Source organism: Myotis nattereri, assembly GCF_964212035.1.
Source record: "Myotis nattereri genome assembly, chromosome: 11".
Taxonomy (NCBI): Eukaryota; Metazoa; Chordata; class Mammalia; order Chiroptera; family Vespertilionidae; genus Myotis; species Myotis nattereri.
In genome coordinates this window covers 20,991,985-21,010,407 of record NC_138086.1, presented here as the reverse complement: position 1 = coordinate 21,010,407, position 18,423 = coordinate 20,991,985, and the positions used below count along the sequence as shown (strand labels likewise).

At 54.1% G+C, this 18,423-nt stretch overlaps 1 protein-coding gene across 2 annotated transcripts; it reads right to left on the bottom strand.

Moving 5' to 3' along the window:
• Positions 1–1,968: 1,968 nt before the first annotated feature.
• IRF5 (interferon regulatory factor 5) lies at positions 1,969–12,944 on the bottom strand. 2 transcript variants are annotated; one of them, XM_081102424.1, is made up of 9 exons: positions 12,806–12,944; positions 7,646–7,851; positions 5,321–5,510; positions 4,839–4,903; positions 4,340–4,373; positions 3,910–4,179; positions 3,282–3,674; positions 3,074–3,192; positions 1,969–2,801 (listed from the first exon to the last, which is right to left on the bottom strand). In XM_081102424.1, the coding sequence occupies exons 2-9, from the start codon at positions 7,838–7,840 to the stop codon at positions 2,571–2,573; spliced, it is 1,497 nt and encodes a 498-aa protein (XP_080958550.1). In that variant the 5' UTR covers positions 7,841–7,851; positions 12,806–12,944; the 3' UTR covers positions 1,969–2,570. The 2 variants fall into 2 exon arrangements, with proteins under 2 accessions (XP_080958550.1, XP_080958551.1); XM_081102425.1 differs by lacking the exon at positions 12,806–12,944 and adding an exon at positions 12,096–12,174.
• Positions 12,945–18,423: the final 5,479 nt, after the last annotated feature.

Below are 18,423 nucleotides of genomic sequence, written 5' to 3'. Positions count from 1 at the left end.
CCAAGACACATCATAATTAAAATGCAAAACATTAAAGACAAAGAGAGAATCTTAAAAGCAGTGAGAGAAAAGCAGTTAGTTACCTACAAGGCAGCACCCAGACGACTGTCAGATTTCTCAACAGAAACTTTGCAGGCCAGAGGGAGTGGCAAGAAATATTCAAAGTGATGAATAGTGAGGACCTACAACCAAGATCACTCTACCCAGCAAAGCCATAATTTAGAATTGAAGGTCAGATAGAGCTTCACAGATAACAAAAAGCTAAAGGAGTTCATCACCACCAAACCAGTATTACATGAAATGTTGAAGGATATTCTTTAAGAAGGTAAGAAGAAAAAATAAAAAGGGAAGAAGAAATTGTAAAAAATTATGAACAATAAAATGGCAATAAATACATATCTATCAACAATTGAAAATAAAAATAAATAAGAAATGTAATGATCAAAATAAACTAGTAAATAACATAGGATCAGAAGCATGGAAACATGGAACAGACTGACGAATCTCAGAGGGAAGGAGGTTGGGGGGTAGGAAGAGAATAACTGAAGATCTTGTATGCATATATGCATTACCTATGGACACAGACAATAGGGTGGTGGAGGCCCGAGGTGGGTCAGGAATCAGGTGGAAGGGGGCAATGGGAGGAAAAAAGGGGGACATCTGTAAAACTCTCAACAATAGAAATTTTTAAAAAGAGAGAAAAGTCTGCACAGGCCATGTAACCATATATAGATGCTCACCGCAGCCTTGCTCATAACAAGAAGTGGCACTGAGATACTATTGGTCACTTGTCAGGTTAGCAAAAAGGCAATATAGTCTGTTGGTGAGCCTGGGAAAATAGGCACACTGATAGATTGATCAGGATTTTGCCAATATCTGGCAAAATTATATCCATTTATGCTTTGGTCCAGAAATTCCATTCCTGGGGCTCCATCTGAAAGATACACTGGCAAAAATATGAAAAGATGTAAGTAAATACAAGCCTATTAACTGTAGCATGATGTATAATAACTAAAGATGGAAACAACTCAAATACCCACTAATAGAAAGTCAAAACAAAAATCTACATCTAGTTGAGCCTCTAGAATCCAGAATGTAGGCCAAAGTACCAATTTACAGGAAATACCAGTACAGGAGACAAAATATGTTAGCAACACAACAGAGATGCAGTCAGCGGCATCTAGGCAAAAGCAAAATGCAGAACAAACACTGCAGTTTCTTCCACAAATGGCAAGGGAATAAAATCTTACATTTTAAACAACAGATAGTTGATAAGAAATTAATTTTGTCAGTTACATTTTTGTTTTTTTAGAACATCCTTGTCTTTTAGAAATATATTCTATTTACACTCGAACTGTTATGTGTAGCAATTGCCTCAATATAATCTCAATGGGTGTGTGGATGGGAGTTTAGGTGAGAAATAAGACTATGAGTTGATAATTGTTGAAGCTACTACATGAGGATTCCATACCGTTCTCCCTACTTTCACAGATGTTTAAAATCTTCCATAACAAAAAGATCAACAACAACAACAAAATTGTTCAGGCCAGAAAATTACATGTATGAGCCAGATTCAAACCCTGAGCTACCAATTTGCATGCATTGTCCTAATATATTTAACTATGTATGAATATACATGGGGAGGATGTAATGGTTCTACGTGTAGCTGAAATACCAGCCTTTTTTCACCATTTCTCATGGGAAAAATTGATTTGGACAGGATTTTAAATTCTGCACACATTTAAAAATCCACACCCCTGCCTTAGCCAGCTTCCGCCTGGAAAGCTGCCAGCCGGTGAGTGTTTATGGAGGCCCCACTGACTCATCCACCTGGAAGGCAGGCCCTCCCAGTGTCAGCGGCCCCGATAGGGGGGGGGGGGGTGGCAGCTGGCAGCAGAAAGGGGGTCTGTTAGGGCAGCATGGAAGCAGTGGAACTGGAAAAAGTAAAGAATAGCCAAGTCTGTTTTTAACATTTATTAATCCAAAAATACATAACATTCCACTTTCTACCCCAGGTTCTTGGACTCTCAAGAAAGGAGGTAGCTGCCAGCCTTAAGTATCTGGTATAATACCTAAGTGCTCATATCTGTCTCAGGAAGGAGAAAGATCAGGAAGCGAGGCTCAACCTAGGAAACCCCCAAATCAGGCCCAGGCCCTGCCGAGGCCCTGCCAGGGGGACCTGGCACAGAGCGTGAGGCTTTCTGTCAGAGGGAATAGGGCACTCGGGAGCAATTTCCTCTGTACTGTGAGGCCCCGGGCGTCGGGGAGGTCCTTCCCTGCTCACTGGTGTTGATGGCTGAATTCCCCCAGAGCCAGCAACCAGAGCTAGCAGAGGAGAGGCGTGGCCAGAAGCAGAGCCCCAAAGCAAAACTGGCTTCCAGCTTCCCTCAGCTTCTACCCAGAGAACCTGGAACTCGGGCCTCTCTTCCCTCTCCTTCTTGGCCCAAATCCATTTCCAGGAGAGCCAGAGATAGGACCCTGCAGCCAGGCAGGTGCCCACGGGGGCTGTCACACCTCCACGTCAGTCCACATAGCCCCCAGGAAGCCTGTTTCAGTCCCTCTCTGCAGCCTCATTGCATGCCAACCGGGTGCATTGGCCAGGGCTCGTGGCCCGCAGGAGGGGCCTGGGCCACAGGCTGCAGCTGCTGCTGGGACTGCCAGATGTGATGGAGCTCCTTGAACTGCTCCACCATGTGGTCTTTGAGGTCTGGGTTGGAGATCTGTAGCCGGATGCTATCGGCCGACCAGGAAAGCTCCCCTGAGAACATCTCCAGCAACAACCTAGCCGCGACGGGCACCACCTGGGCAGCAAAGAGGACAGGGAGAACCCAATGGGGCTGTCAGACCTCGTTGTGCATGAGCACAACCACCAGGGGGCGGACGGTGGACTGCAGCCACCGGGAAGGAGGGGCACCAAATTTTACTTCCAGCAGCCCTGGGCCTAGATTGCTTCTGGTTGCCGCGTTCACACGGCCCAGAGAGCCCTGAGCCCCCACTGTGGGGCAAGGGCTTGTCTCAGGACTCCCCGGTATTCAAGCCAGACAGAATTGGGGGTTGGGAGAGGATGGTATACCTGTACAGTGATGAGCTTCTTCTCTCGGGGTTTGCGGTCCGGCCACTCCTCCCCAAAGCAGAAGAAGATCTCAAATGGTGGTGGGGTGTTGGTCTGACCCTTCTGGAACATGATGAGCTCTGCAGTAAGAACGAGACCCTTAGTCAGAGGCGAGAACCCTGCCCCTGGATGAGCGGAGGCCAGGAGGAACTGGACGGGGGGGCCTCACCGTTGAGAAAATGCTCCAGGCTGAAGAGTTTGGTCCTGACCTCCCGCTGGATGGGGTTGGGGTGCGAGCCGTGGGCCGAGGCGCAGGGCCCACTCCAGAACACCTTGCATTGGCACAGGCGGATGGCATACAGGTCCTGGCCTTGCAGCTGGAGGATGAGCCCGCGGTCCAGGAAATCCAGCAGCTGGTTCGTGTAGAAGCGCTGCTTGTCGCTGGGGATGTCCTCGGGGCTGGGGAAGCGCACTTGCTCCAGGCTCACAGGGCCAAAGAGCTCCACCTGGTCCTGGGTGGCCTGCAGCTGGCTGTAGAAGAGCCGGCAGCCGTGTGGATTGCTGATGGTGAGGGCACGGGGCGGCCGCCCCCGGTACTGGAACTTGATCTCCAGGTCGGTAACTGCGGGCAGAGGGGCAGGGGCCACCGCCTGTGAGCCCTGCCCTCCCCACTCTGCAGCCGCTCACTGGCTTCCTCTGCTCAGCTGCTGGTCCTCTTGTCATCTCTCCCACTCATTCCCCCCACCCAAGGAGGGACTGGCATGGGCATCCTTTTCTTCACCATTCTCCAACCTCTTGGCAAACCAACCCCCAGCACCGCTTTACCCGGCCCAGCCCACCAGTCCGTGGGTTCTTACGAGGCAGCATGTGGGGACTGATCAGCAGGTCGGGCAGGAGTTGTTCGCCTGCGGGCGGCAGGCTGGCAGCCAGGGGCCCGGGCGGCAGGCTGGGCGGGACCTCTGGGAGAAGCTCTCCAAAGGCAGCAGAGTCAGCAGGGGCAGGGCCCAGGTGGCTGGGGTCTGGAGCAGGGGGGCCCAGCACCACAGGTGGCTGGAGAGTGGGTGGCCACTTAACATCTTCTTTGGGTAAAGGATAGGGTGCCGCCGCGGGGCCAGGCTGCACTGCTTCTACAGGGGGGGGCGGGGGCGGGGACAGAGCTCTGAGGCCAATTCTAGGAACTGCCTCCAGGCCCACTCTTCCCAGCCTGGGCCTCCCCCCACCGCACCTTCGGCCCCTCCCAGGTTCTCCTCATACTAGGCCCCCAACCACACCACCTCCCGGCCCCACCTGTGAGGCTCAGGCTTGGTAACATCCTCTGGAGCTGAAGTGAAGACACAGGCAAAGGAGGAGGGAAGAGGCCAGAGAGACAAGGAAGGACAGGTCATTACACTGATCTGATGCTGAAGAAATAACACACGAGAACCACAAGGCCTTTCCCCAGGCTTCAGCTTAGCGGAGGCCAGGCCCTGCCTCCAGTCCCAGTCCTGCTGCCCAGGCAGGCCAGTGAGTCCTCCGCGCCTGTTTCCGCACCGGCCTTCTGAACAGGCGGAGTAGCTACCAAGCCCGGCCTGCTGTGAGGGTCAGTCAGCCAACAAAGCCCAGGGCGTTAAGGTGGTGACTTCGTTTCTATGCTCAGGTCCCAGGGAGAAACTCAGAGTTGAGCTTTGGGAAGAGCAGGCTCCCAGAGGAATGGGCTGCTGGGCCCAGGAGCAGAGGAGAACCGAGGGCGCCCCCTCCAGGCTCTCCTGGGAAGGGCAGGCAAACCCTGGGAGAATGACCTGCTCACCTCTTCCTCTTCCTCATCCTCCTCCTCTCCGGGACCACAAGTGTAATCCTCAGTGGGCTGTGACTCTGCAGACGGGAGAGAAAAGAAAGACAGGAAGGGAGTCGGTGGGGGAGGAGAAGGAAGGCCACGGGGTCTCATGTGGCAGCTCCTGCTGTGGCTTCTCCCCTGCCCAGAGCTGCCCAGTGAGGTGAAGGGCCGCCAAGCCTTCAGGAATCAGTAGGGAATCAGTAGGGGCCTTCCTGGCCCCATGGCACGCAGTTCCTGGGCCACCAAGAGCCAAGAACAAGGACTGGCTGAGGAAGCAGACTGCGGCCCTGGCCCGTGCCAAGCCATTCCTGGCCCCGCAAAAGGCCCATCCCAGGTGACTCCTGGAAGGCCTGGCTGCTACGACCTAGCAGCATGTGGCCGGCCACTGCAGCGTGGAAGGCCTGGGCTCTCGTGCACAGCCTCTGAGGTGGCCCACACAGAGCTGGGCGCCTTACCTGCGGGAGTGGGGCCATTGGAGCAGACCTCGTAGATCTTGTAGGGCTGAGGTGGCATGTCCCGGGGCCCGTCATAGATGAGGCGGAAGTCACGGCTCTTGTTAAGGGCACAGCGCAGGTTGGCCTTCCACTTGGCCGGGTCAGCCTCGTCCACCCCCTCCGTGTACTTCCCCGTCTCCTTGGCCCAGGCCTGCGGCAGGAAGAGAAGACGGGCAATGATAGAGAACCTCGGCCCTCACCAAAGCCCAGCCCCTCCTGGCTGATGGGAGTTGTGGTCTGCAAGGTGGGAGAGAAGACGCCAGGTGCTTTGAAAGGTGTTACATTCACTGCTCCTGGAGGGTGACAGGCACAGTCTCCAAGGTGGATGGTGTGACGTGCTGGATGAGAGCATGGGGTCTGGGTGTGGGTGTGGGTTGGGGTCCAGAAACTGCCACCCACCAGCTGTATGCCAGGGGCCTGTCATTTTGTTTCTTAGCTGTGGTCTCCCCATTGTAGTACCTACTCCACAGGGTGGCCCATAAAGCTCTCCAAACTGTGTCTGTGCTTGGATGGGCTCCGTGCACTTGAATTGTGGGTATCATTATTCTGGAGAGCAATTTGGTTGATACCAGGATTACAAATGTTTCTACCCTTTAATCCAACCATTCAGCTACTGGGAATTTATCCTACAGCTACACAAGCGTCCACACGAAATTCTGCACATTCAAGCTTATTCATTGCAACACTGTTTGTAAAAGCGAAAGACCCAAAATAACCTAAATGCCCATCAATGGGGACTGGTTAAATTAACTGTGGAAGACTGGGAAGCAAGGGGGGAAAGGAGGAAGCTTTTGATGTACTGACATGTTGTGATCTCCAAGAAATATGAGGTGCAGGAGAGTATGCATGTACCTCTATCATTTTGCAAAAGTTGGGGGAAGGATAAGGACATATTTTTGTCCGTATGCACAAAAATCTCTCAGGAAGGATAAACAAGAAACTGATACTAACTGTCTCTAGCAAGGGGGTGGGTGGCTGGAGACGGGTGGGAGGGAGACCATTTTACACTATTCAGAAATAGGAAATGGATTTGAAAAGAGCCTTGAAAAGGTCTGGCCGGTGTGGCTTAGTTGGTTGGATGTTACCCGTTGCATCAGAAGGTCTCATTCTGCTTCAGGGCACAGGCCCGGATTGAGGGCTCGATCCTTGGTAGGGAGCATGCAGGAGGCAGCTGATCTTGATGTTTTCATCTCACTTCAATGTTTCTCTCTCTCCCCCTCTCCCTTCATCTCTCTCTTTCTCTTTCTCTTTCTCAAAATCAATTTTTAAAAATCTTAAAAAATAAAAATGTTCCCAGGCCTTCCACCCAGAGTTGCTGATACACTTGGCCTGAGATTCAAAAAATAACCTTGAAAAGGTAAATATCAAGTGCAAGGACTAAAAAACATATATCCAGCTTTAAAAATAAACATTCTCTTTGACCCAGCACATTTTAACTCTGGGAACTAACCCCAAGGAAAATCATTTAAGATGTGCAACTGGTAAAAGTTTAGATCAGTGGTTCTCAACCTTGGCTGCACATTAGAATCACCTGGGAATCTTTTTAAAATCCTGATTTCTGGGCCTCGTCCTCCAGAAATTCTGTTTCTTGTTACTAATGTTGTGGCCCCACCCCATAACAAAGAAACAGAATTTCCGGAGGACGAGGCCCAGAAATCAGGATTTTAAAAAGAATCCCAGGTGATCCTCATGTGCAGCCAAGGCTGAGAACCACTGGTTTAGAGGATGTGCCTGGCAGTGTGGTCTTCGACACTGAAACACTAAAAGCAATCCAAAGTGTCCAAAAACTGGGACTGGGTGGCTAGCCCGTGCTGGGCCCCTCCAATGGAACCTGCAGCAGTCACTGATGTTGAGTGAAAAAAATGCAGGTTACAAAACAATATATAGTTTGATTCTACATCTGCATTTCATAGATGCATTTGTGCAGAAAACAAAATTCAGCAGTCACCTCAAGGTGTTAAAATCATACTGCTGCCTGCTGTCTTCGGGTATGTGTACACTAGACAAGCACACTGCATGTGTGCGCATGCGTAATGAGAATGAGATGAGAACAAAGGGGAGGAGGAGGAGGAAGGCCTTCTGGGGGGCCATCAGTCCCCACCTTGCATTGGGGATCAGGTTAGAAAAGCTAGACCCTGTGGTTATGCCTGTGTCCCCTGAGTCCGGGCCCGGGGTCACCTGCAGCAAGACAACTGGATGAGTGGCCAGTCTGAGTTGGAATGGGGGGTCCTCTTCTGGGGGAGGGGCTTCCTCAGAGGCTCAGGCAGTCCCCTGTCCAGGCCTTACCTTGAAGATGGTGTTATCTCCGTCCTGGCTGGGGCCGTGCCTAGTGGCATGGCGCCAGGGGATGGAGAAGAATTTCCTTTCGCCATTGACCCATTGGAGCCCTGGGTACTGGCAGCTGTTCACCTGGGCCACCAGCCAGGGCTTCAGCCGCACGCGGCGGGGCGGAGGGGCAACCCCCAGGGCAGGCTGGTTCATGGCAAAGGGGTCTGCAGGAGAAAGACAGAGGGGCGCATCAGTAGATGTGCCGCTGGCTACTCCTTTGGCAGAGGGGCATGGGGGGCGGGGGGGGGGGGGCTCCAGGGGCCCAGCCATGGCGTTAGGACTTTCCCTTCCTCCCAGCACTGGGGGCTGGAGTCTCTCCAGTCCATCCAGGTGCTCAACGCCAGTTCCCTTTCCAACCATCAGCTTTCTCGTCACAGGGCCCTTCACCTGCGCTGTGTTTGGGGGGAAGGGAAGGCGGGGTGACGCGGTAGTGGATGTCCCACCCAGACGCCCTCTACCAGATAGGGCATCGCTTCCCCAGCTGTCAGGAGGCTGGCACAGCAGGAGGCTCAGAGCTGCCCATCTCGGGACCTGCCCTCCTTGGCTCACTCCAGGCTGGCCCGCTCCTCCCCTCGGGAGACAGCTGTGGCCAGTGGGTGACAGACACACAGGGACGAAAGGCTTCAGGTGGAGCAAGCGGGTGCTCCTGTGTGCGCACCCCAGGGCCCAGGGGCAGGCTGCAGCCAGCCTCCAGCTGGTTCCACATCCCTGCTTAGCATTCTCCGCGCCCCGCCCTGCCCCCTCCCTCCCCTCCTCCTCACTAAACTGCCTTCTAGGAAACTGGCCCCAGAACAAGGTAGACCTGAGAATGGAGGGACGGCTCCACACCCAGTCCCCAGAGCTTCCTTCCTCCCTCAGTTTCCCTCAGGGATCAGGTTCCCCACCTGGACTTCTTGAGCGAAGTCCCATCAGCACACTCAGTCTCCCTCCTGCATCACCGGACTTAGGTCCCATCCTTGTAAAGCCATCGACTTCCTAGACTGAGGCCTCCCCCTGAGCCACGCATTCTTCCAGCAGTTGGTGAACACTGAACGCCTGCCAGACCCATGCTGCCCAGAGCCGTGGGGCCTACACAGGTGAGGTCTAACGGCTGCCCACCGGGAGCCAGTGCCACTCCCCAGGCCAGTCTCTGCCTCCCAACCCGCTGATCTAAGAGAGTGAGACCAGACCCCAGTGGAAGGCTGCCGGGGGGCGGGGGGGGGGGGGGCGGGGGGCGCGTCTGGGGGGCTCTGACAGAGGCAAGGGTCTGAGGCAGGCGGCCAATCAGGGAAGGAATTGCTGAAGGAAATGGGGTGTCGGGCGGCGCAGCGAACACTGTGGGTGGGATGAGAGCTATCCTAATATCTGAGGTAACGCCATGCACAGAGCGACTAGGGTTTGAGTCAACACCAGGACAGCCTCAGGTTGGAGAATTTTCCAACAGCTAAAGCCTCCAACCGAGGCCGGGCTGCTGCCTGGGTGGGTGGGAGGCTGGTTCCTCTCTGTTGTTCCACGTCTGCTTTGGCCTTGAGCACTGAGCCGCAGTTTCCCCTGAAATTCCCTGACTCGGACCTTTTGGGTTGTAGCTGTTAAGTGCCACCTCTTGCTAAGAGGTCTCCATCTGCAGGCTGCTCCTCAGAGCAGGGCCCAGCTCCAGGCTGGGCCGGGGAGGGTGGGAGAGCTTCCAGCCCTGCCCCCAGGCCTCCGAAGACGGGTGGCTCAGTTCCCCTTTCTGTACCAGCCTCCACCCAGCACCAGGGGAAATGAAAGTGGCCAGACCGGACAACTCAGAAACCTCACTCACTGGGAGCTGGGGGAGGAAAGGATGTGGAGAGAGATTCTCAGGGGGTCCCCCAGACCAAATTCTCAGTCTCTTACCCCATACATAGCCCACCCCCAGCCCCCAACCTCCAACCCCCAGGTCTGCTGGTGGTCATTGTACATTCTGTGTGGTTCACAGCATTGGGTCTCCTCCCCGCAAGATCTTGGTCCTAAGGTAGAGGAGCAACTGTCATAGGTGGCAGGCAATTCTGGTTAAGTGACGGTGGACAGAGGAGAGCTCTGTTCCCTGAAGACCCCCACATCTGGTCGGCCCACAGCTGTGCCGGGGGGGGGGGGGGTGCAGCTGAGAGAGCAGAAAGGGTTAGGTCAGTGATGGCGAACCTTTTGAGCTCGGCGTGTCAGCATTTTGAAAAACCCTAACTTAACTCTGGTGCCGTGTCACATATAGAAATTTTTTTGATATTTGCAACCATAGTAAAACAAGGATTTATATTTTTGATATTTATTTTATATATTTAAATGCCATTTAACAAAGAAAAATTAACCAAAAAAATGAGTTCGCGTGTCACCTCTGACATGCATGTCATAGGTTCGCCATCACTGGGCTAGGAGGAAGTCGGTTGCGTCTCACTCCTGGCTGGCCCTGCCCAGCACTGCTGTTCACTGCAAAGGTTTGGGAACGATCTCTGGCCTCATGTCAGAGAGGCCCAGGCAGGGGCCGTGCAAAGGGGCTCCCACAAGAAGTGGCAGAACCAAGGACGGGTCTGTGCAGCCTCCACCGGAGGGTCAGCCAGGTGCACCAGGACCAAGCTCAGTGTCAGCTTCCCAAGGACACTTACTCCTGCTGCCGGAGGCTCGCTTCGGCCTCATTCCCACCATCCTAACGCCAGGAGTTCTGAATTTCAATCTTTGTGCTTCACACCCACCCACCCCCCATAGACACAGTTGCCCCGATTTCCCAGGGAACCCCAGAAGCTACAGGGCAGCCCTCAGAAGGTCCACCCCAATGTTGGGGGAGGACTTGACTTTCCCTCCGAGGGCAGCGCTGGCCAGGCGCCTGCCTGCAAAGTGGGACAGGATGGCAGTGCCTGCATCCGCTTCTGTGGAAACGCCAAGGAGGCGCGGGCTGCTCAGGACCCAAGGGAGCCCCCATGAGTGAAGCATCTAGCCGGGCAGCCGGAGCCCCTCTGCGGTGGGGGAGGCCCCACAACTCACACCAGGGCCCTGAAGTCCCAGGAGCCACCCCGTGAGGCGCCTGGAACACCGTGGGCACCAGGAACCCCAGGGGAGAAGGCACCTCAGCCCCAGACAGTGGGCAGAGCAGCAAGCCCCCTGCCGCCTCCCGAGTGCCACGCACATTTGTGTCCGCAAACCCCACATCAAGCTCAGAGGGAAGGGGGAGTGGGGTGGTCCCTGCACCAGCGAGACCCTAAAGCCCGCCCCTCCGGCTGGGTTGACCACACCAGGAGACAAGCGGGAGGGGGGAGGGGAGGGGCTGGGGGCAGCAGACGCGGCCTCCTCCCAGCAGCTCGGTGGGGGAGGCCGAGGCGAAGGGGGAAACCCCTAGGTGGGGCCTTAGATAAGAAAGGGTGTTTTCCGGTTTCCCAGGGCCTCCCCGGACTTGGGGGGGGGCCCTAGCGCCCCGGGCCGATAGTTCTGGGGGAGGCTGGGGACTGTGCCTCTGGCCGACTGCCCCCCGCAAAGGACCGTCGCTTCCTCCGTCGGCCCGCGGCGTCCCTGCTGCTCCCGGCCCTGTGCCCGCGGGGCCGCGGGAGGCCGGCCGGACCCTGCGCGCGGGACTGCGCGGCTGGTGCGCCCCGGCGGGTTGCCCGGGGCCGCCTCGGGGCAGCTGGCTCTCGTCGGTCTCGGCCGCTGCTCCGGCGGGTGCGGACGAGGCGAGGAAAGTCCCCGCACCCCCGCCCGGCTCCGGGGTCCCGGAAAGCCCCGCGCGGGGGCCGGCGCACTGGCCTCTTCCCTCCACTTTGAGCCTCCTGATTGCTCGGTTTGAAGTTCGAGGGAAGGACGCAAAGACGCGAGCCCAAGAAGTATTGCGCCCGCGGTGCTCAGCCGGGAGGGTCAGCGCCCCCTTTTCTGAGCCGCGAGTCAAAGGACGGCGCCCCCACCCGACACCATCTCCCCACGCTCTCCGCCCGAATGCCTGCCATGGCCCCCAAGATCCTGGGAGCATAAGCCCTCTACGCCCCATCCTCTTACCCGGAAGGGGAGAGAGCACAGAAAGGGGGAGTCGGGGCTCGCCCCAACAGGGTCAAGGCCAGACGCCTCTCGGGCGCCTGGGGCTCCCCGTCCATCCTTGGCGAAGCGAATCGGAGGGAGAGACCCGCAGAGCTGGCGCCTCTGGCAGCGGTGCCGACCCCGCCTCCCGGCCGCCGGGCTCCCCGCTCTGTCGCCGGGCTCCCCGGGCGCCTGCGGGGCGAAGGCTGCCAGTGCGGGGCACCCTGTGCCGACCGGGACGAGGGAGGCACCGTGGAGGCCGCCAGACTCGCGGGGCGCGCCCTGCACTAGGCGCCCACGGAGCTCGAGCGCGCAGCGAGCCGGACGCGGACCCCTCCCCGCGCCCGCCCCGCTCCATCCCCTCCCGCCAGGCAGGAGTCCCGCGGGCGCGGGAGGGGCGCGCGCCGGGCCCTACCTGTCAGCGCTGCGCCCGTGTGGCTGCGCCCGAGCACCGGCCGGCGGCGGGCCGACTGCTCCCTCCCGGAGCGCGCCTCCCGCCCGCCCGCCCGGCACTTCCGCATCGCCCGCCCCCGCCCCTGGGCCGCGGCCGCCGAGCTCCGTGCGCCCGCCGCGCCCCGCCCTGCCCCGTGGAGCCGCCCTAGCGCCGCGCGCTGACCCGGCGATCGCGGGCCCGGCCTGAGCATCGGGCCGGCGGGCTCCGCTCCAGCCCAGAGCCTCCCGGGAGAGCCCGGGCGGCGCGGTGGCCCGGACCGGACCGACGACCGGGCTCCTCGGCGGTCAGTCCGGAACCGCAGCCTCGGACCACCCAGCCCCACCCCACCCACCCGGCCGCCGCGCTCGGTGGGGCCTGGGAGCTGCCCAGCCCGCGTCCTCCGGGAGCTCGGATCCGTGCAGACACCGGCCACCGACCGAGCCACGGCCGAGGCAGCTGCGGAGCGGCGCGTGGGTAGCCCCGGCCCGCGTCCGCCGCCCGCACCCCTGGCCGGGGTCGCCTCAGCCCCCGCAGCTGGCGCCGGGACCCGACCCTTCCTCCTAGACGTGCCCTCCCCGGGCCACCCTGCCCCTTCCCACCTCCCAGACCCCACACCTGGCGCCCAGGTCCCTTCCCGGCCCCTGCGGGCGCTCAGGGCCAGCCCACCGCCGCCGGCGCCTCTCGCCACCCACCGCTGCCGGGCCGGGGCCATCCATCTGCCCTTCTGAACGGCTTTCGGTTCCACAAATGGGCCTCAGCCTTCACATGTCCGGTTCCTTCTCATGGAACATTCTTCGCTGCTTCACATTTTGTTTCGACATCACCTCCTCTGAAAAGCTTTCCCTCCTGGGTCGGTTCCGAGCTCTGAAGCTCGGCCTGGCTGGTTTCATTTCATGGTTTTAATGTGTGACCCCCACGGAGGTCAGCTGAGGAACCACTCCGCTTTTCACTGTTTTCTAAGGTAATTTTCAATAAAAATATTTTTTAAGAGAAGAACATTATCTTTTTTTCCCCTTTATTGATTTCAGAGAGGAAGGGAGAGGGAGAGAGAGAGAGAGAGAGAGAGAGCGAGAGAAACATCAGTGATGAGAGAGAATCATTGATCGGCTGCCTCCTGCAGCCCCCCATCAGGGACTGAGCCCAGAACCTGGCCTGTGCCCAATGGGAATGGAACCCAGACCTCCTGGTTCATAGGCCAACGCCCAACCACTGAGCCAGCCGCGGGGCAAAAAGAACATTTTCAAGTTAACCGACTAAATTTTAGACAGCAAATAAAATATGTATGTTCCAGAAAGTACTATTTGCCCTTTAAAGTTAGGTGCTTGTGTTTTTAAGAATAGGGTATTAGTTGATGAATTAGAACTTTGACCTTCCCCTCCCCTCTCCTTCCCTCCTGGAAAACCTTTGTTGCTGTTCTTGACAGGAGGTCTGTATCATCGCTCATTATGGGTTGTCTTTTTCTTCTCTTCTGTCTCTTCTTTCTCCCCCACGCCTTGTAGCCCTAATATTAAAATGGAAATATAATTATACATAAGTATTTTACTATTTGTATCTGCTGAGTATTTCACTATTTCATATTTTTAAAATTTAAAGTGTGGATGGGAGAAAAGTAGATACGTAGATTGTTTTGTATTTTAAAAATGAAACTGGCATTTAATTGAAAGTGGTCCCTCACCAAATGGGCACCTTTTCCACTGAAGGCCAGTAATGCTTCATAGCAAATATTATTTGTTGGACTAGATAAAATAGCCGGGGCAACAGTTGAGAAGAGCCTTCTTTTATTGTCAAATGCCCCCCACACAGGTGAGGTCCCCACCCTTAGAAACTCTGAACTTCATCAAGAACCATGGAGGGGCCCGGCTGGTGTGGCTCAGTGGTTGAGCACTGACCCATGAACCAGGAGGCCAAGGTTCCATTCCTGGTCAGGGCACATACCTGAGTTGCAGGCTCAACTCCCAGTAGGGGGCGTGCAGGAGGCAGCTGATTGATGATTCTCTTTCATCATTGATGTTTCTCTCTCTCTATCCCTCTCCCTTCCTCTCTCTGAAATCAGTAAAAACATTTTTTTTTAAAAAAAAAATAAACAAAGAGAAAACATGAAGGGGCTACATGTAGAAGAAGGGCACAGAACTTGAGCTTCTATCCAGCTCTGTTGTGTTCAAGGTAAGTGACCTCCAGCAGGTCCTGTGAATCCTGTTGTCTGTCTGTAAAGGGGAGATGATGTTACTGAGCTCAGAGCTCCAGTGTGAGGTTCTAGGCCAGGGGTCCTCAAACTTTTTAAACGGGGGGCCAGTTCACTGTCCCTCAGACCGTTGGAGGGCCGGACTATAGTTTTAAAAAAAACTATGGCCGAAACCAGTTTGGCTCAGTGGATAGAGCGTCGGCCTGCGGACTGAAAGGTCCCAGGTTCGATTCCGGTCAAGGGCATGTACCTGGGTTGCGGGCATATCCCCAGTAGGGGATGTGCAGGAGGCAGCTGATCGATGTTTCTCTCTCATCGATGTTTCTAGCTCTCTATCTCTCTCCCTTCCTCTCTGTAAAAAATCAATAAAATATATTTTTTAAATAAAAAAAAACAAAAAACTATGAACAAATTCCTATGCACACTGCACATATCTTATTTTGAAGTAAAAATACAAAACGGGAACAAATACAATATTTGTATTTGCATGTGGCCCGCGGGCCATAGTTTGAGGGCCCGTGTTCTAGGCCCTAGAGCAGGGGTGGGCAACCCCTGGCACGCATGCCAAATATGGCACGCCAGTAACTTTTGCTGGCACACGAAACCCTCTCTTATAATCTTCCATTTACAATTTTTTTCTTAATATCGACTTTTTTATTTTTCAGATAAATTCAGTGTAGGTGCATCTTAGATAAATAAATAATTTTACATAACAAGTTATCTTAAAGACCATAGACATGGATTGACAAGTGAGGGGAAGAGCAATTTCTATGCCTCTGCCTTCACTCTCTCTGCCTTCCTAGATCCGGCCAGTGTTTTGGTTTCATCCATATACGCTTGTGAATCTTTGTTCTCAGTGATGAATTTTGTTAAGTCTCATAATAGGAGTAGCCTGACGGATGAAAGTAGTAGCTCGTGCATCTCTCTGAAGGTCAGGAAATATAAACCTGATGTAAAATCTCTGTCATCAGTGATGCAGCAGCAGAAGTCCCACTGATAATATCAAACGGAGTCATAAAGTTTTCTGTCGGACTACCAGTGTGCCTGTATACATTAAAAAATAAATGTATTTTTCATCATCATATACTGTGTTTTTGTCGCTCGAATGAATTTTATTATTTCTTCAAGGTTCTTCACATACGTACACCTTAAGAGATATCAAGTAGGCGTAACATGTTCTCAAAAAATTAGGGTTGGCACGCAGAAGAATTTTGAGTCAGAGATTTTGCTGGTTTTGGCACGCACTCACAAAAAGTTGCCCACCCCTGCCCTGGAGTCTAGGGCAGTGGTTGGCAAACCGCGGCTCGCAAGCCACATGCGGCTGGCTCTTTGGCCCCTTGAATGTGGCTCTTCCACAAAATACCATCTGCGGGTGTGCACATACAGTGCGAAGTTGACTTAAAACTTGAAGTAAAGCCCTGACTGGTTTGGCTCAGTGGATGGAGCATTGGCCTGTGTACTGGAGGGTCCCGGGTTCGATTCCCGTCAAGGGCATGTGCAATGGTTGTTGGCACATCCCCAGTGGGGGGTGTGCAGAAGGGAGCTGATTGATGTTTCTCTCTCGATGATGTTTCTAGCTCTCTATCCCTCTCCCTTCCTCTCTGTAAAAAATCAATAAAATATATTTTAAAAAAATTAAAGAAAAAACAACTTGAAGTAAAGTTCATTAAGTTAATTTTAGGGAACGTTGTGGAGTGAAAAAAGATGTAGTGTCGAGGATTGAGAAAGGTATGTTGAGATGGTTTGGACATATAGAGAGGATGAACGAAAGGAGATAGACGAAACAAGTATACAAGACGAGTGTGGATGGGAGAGTTGGAAGGGGTCAACTCAGCGAACGTACCTCAATCAGATTGAGGACATTTTTAGCAAAGGCCAGCTTAGGAATACCCTAATTAAGTTAATAACAATGTACCTACCTATATAGTTTAAGTTTAAAAAATTTGGCTCTCAAAAGAAATTTCAATTGTTGTACTGTTGATATTTGGCTCTGTTGACTAATGAGTTTGCCGACCACTGGTCTAGGGGAACCTGAGTCAAGAACCACTCTGGGCCAGAGACAAGGCATAGGGAAGAAGGGGCAGGGGAGGAAGCCTCACTCCAGACTCTCCCAAAATTGAAGGCCCCTTGCCTCAAACAGCAAAAACAATGCTGTTTTACAGTGAAATACAAGGAAAGGGGAAGTGAGGCTACACCAACCCCCATGCGATCACTCCCAGTTCCCCCCAGCGGCACATGGGGAACAGGGAGATGTGGCCTCCTCCGCCCCAGGAGTCTCCACACAGATGTGTGCCCAGGTCCCTCACTCCCAATGGTGAGATGGCGCCCGCCCGGACTTCCCTGGCTGGGGCATCAGATTGAGCATGTGGTGAGCGGCCTGGTTCTGGTAGAAGCTAGAGTGTGAGTGTGAGTGTGTGTGTAAGTGTGTATGTGAGTGTGTGTGAGTGTGTGTGTGTGAAGGGTGAGGCTGTGTCAGCAAAGGGAACTGAAAGAAACTCAGTATGAGTGTTAGGGAGAGAAGACAGACATCTACAGGGCAGCTGGACAAGACACCCCACCCAACTCTGGACCTTCATTGCAGGCCTGGGCGGCTGCCTCTTCCCGAAACCTCCTTCCTTAGAGACCCACCCTCTCAGGCCTGGCTCTCCGGATTCCTGTTCCCCAGATACCCCCCTTTTCTTGGAACTTGTTGGCTGGACACTGGACTCTGGAGTCCAATGGAGCTGAGTCACACCCTGGCTCCACCACTCCGGGATGGTGTGACCTTGAGCAAACCATGGACTCTCATGGGACACCCATTTCCCACCTGTGAAGTGAGAATGGTACCACCACTGTCACAGATTGGCTGGGAGGCCTAAAGTCAACACATGCTCAGTGAGTACCTCTACATGTCAGAATAAGGTGGCCCTGGCTGGGCAGCTCAGTTGGTTAGAACGTCATCCTAGTATGGCAAGGTTGCAGGTTTGATCCCTGGTCAGGGCACATATAAGAATCAACCAATGTGAGTGTTGACCTATGAACCAGGAGGTCATGATTCAATTCCCAGTTAGGGCACATGACTGAGTTGCAGGTTCAATCCCCAGTGGGGGGCATGTAGGAGGCAGCTGATCAATGGTACTCTCTCATTATTAATGTTTCTCTCTCCCTCTCCCTTTCTCTCTGAAATCAATTTTAAAAATATATATACACTGAGTGGCCAGATTATTATGACCACCTGACGTTTGTAGGCAAATTAGCCATACACTGACTGCATTGTATGGGATATGGAAGCCGAAGGCCTGTTCGAACACCTTTGCTGTCTGCAGTAACCAAGATAAAATGTCTCCAATTCGCATAGGAACACAAGGATTGGACAGTCGAGCTTTGGAAAAAAGTCATGTGGTCCGATGAATCATGTTTCCAGTTGCATCATGCAGATGGCAGAGTGAGAATTTGGTGGAAACAACATGAAAGCATGCACCCCACATGCATGAGTACAACCCTTCAAGCTGGTGGGGGCCGTGTTATGGTTTGGGGCATGTTTTCCTGGCATGATTTGGGCCCTTTAATTTGTGTGGAACAATGTCTGAATAGCATAACATACCTAAGTATCATTGCTGATCAGGTTCATCCTATCATGTTGATGGCGTATCCCAATGGAGATGGCTTCTTCCAACAAGACAATGCGCCATGCCACGGTGCTCGTATTGTGCAGGAGTGGTTTCACGAACATGAGGGAGACTTTACCTGCTTAGGTGGCCCCCAGAATCACCAGATCTCAATCCAATGAGCATTTGTGGGACGAAGGTAAAAGAGCCATCAGGCAGCTGGTTCCACAACCATCCAATCTCACAGAACTGGACAGTGCTATTCATCAGGCATGGTGTCAGATTCCTCACCTCACCTTTCAACATCTCGTGGAGTCAATGCCAAGAAGAATCGCCGCAGTATTGAAGGCAAAAGGTGGCCCAACGAAGTACTGATGGGGTGGTCACAATAATCTGGCCACTCTGTGTATATATACACTAGAGGCCCGTTGCAGGAAGATTCGTGCAATAGGCCCTCTTTCCCCTGGCTGCCAGCACCAGTTTTCCTCTGGCACCTGGGACCCAGACCTCCACTCTGGCCACAGCCTTCCATCTTCGCTCT

Coding starts and splice junctions, on each gene's coding strand:
- IRF5 (XM_081102424.1), bottom strand. CDS start 7,840: ATGAACCAGCCTGCCCTGGGGGTTGCCCCTCCGCCCCGCCGCGTGCGG. Junction 4,374..4,838: donor AGGATGAGGAAGAGGAAGAG/GTGAGCAGGTCA, acceptor TCTTCACTTCAG/CTCCAGAGGATGTTACCAAG. Junction 3,193..3,281: donor CCTGGAGCATTTTCTCAACG/GTGAGGCCCCCC, acceptor TTCTTACTGCAG/AGCTCATCATGTTCCAGAAG.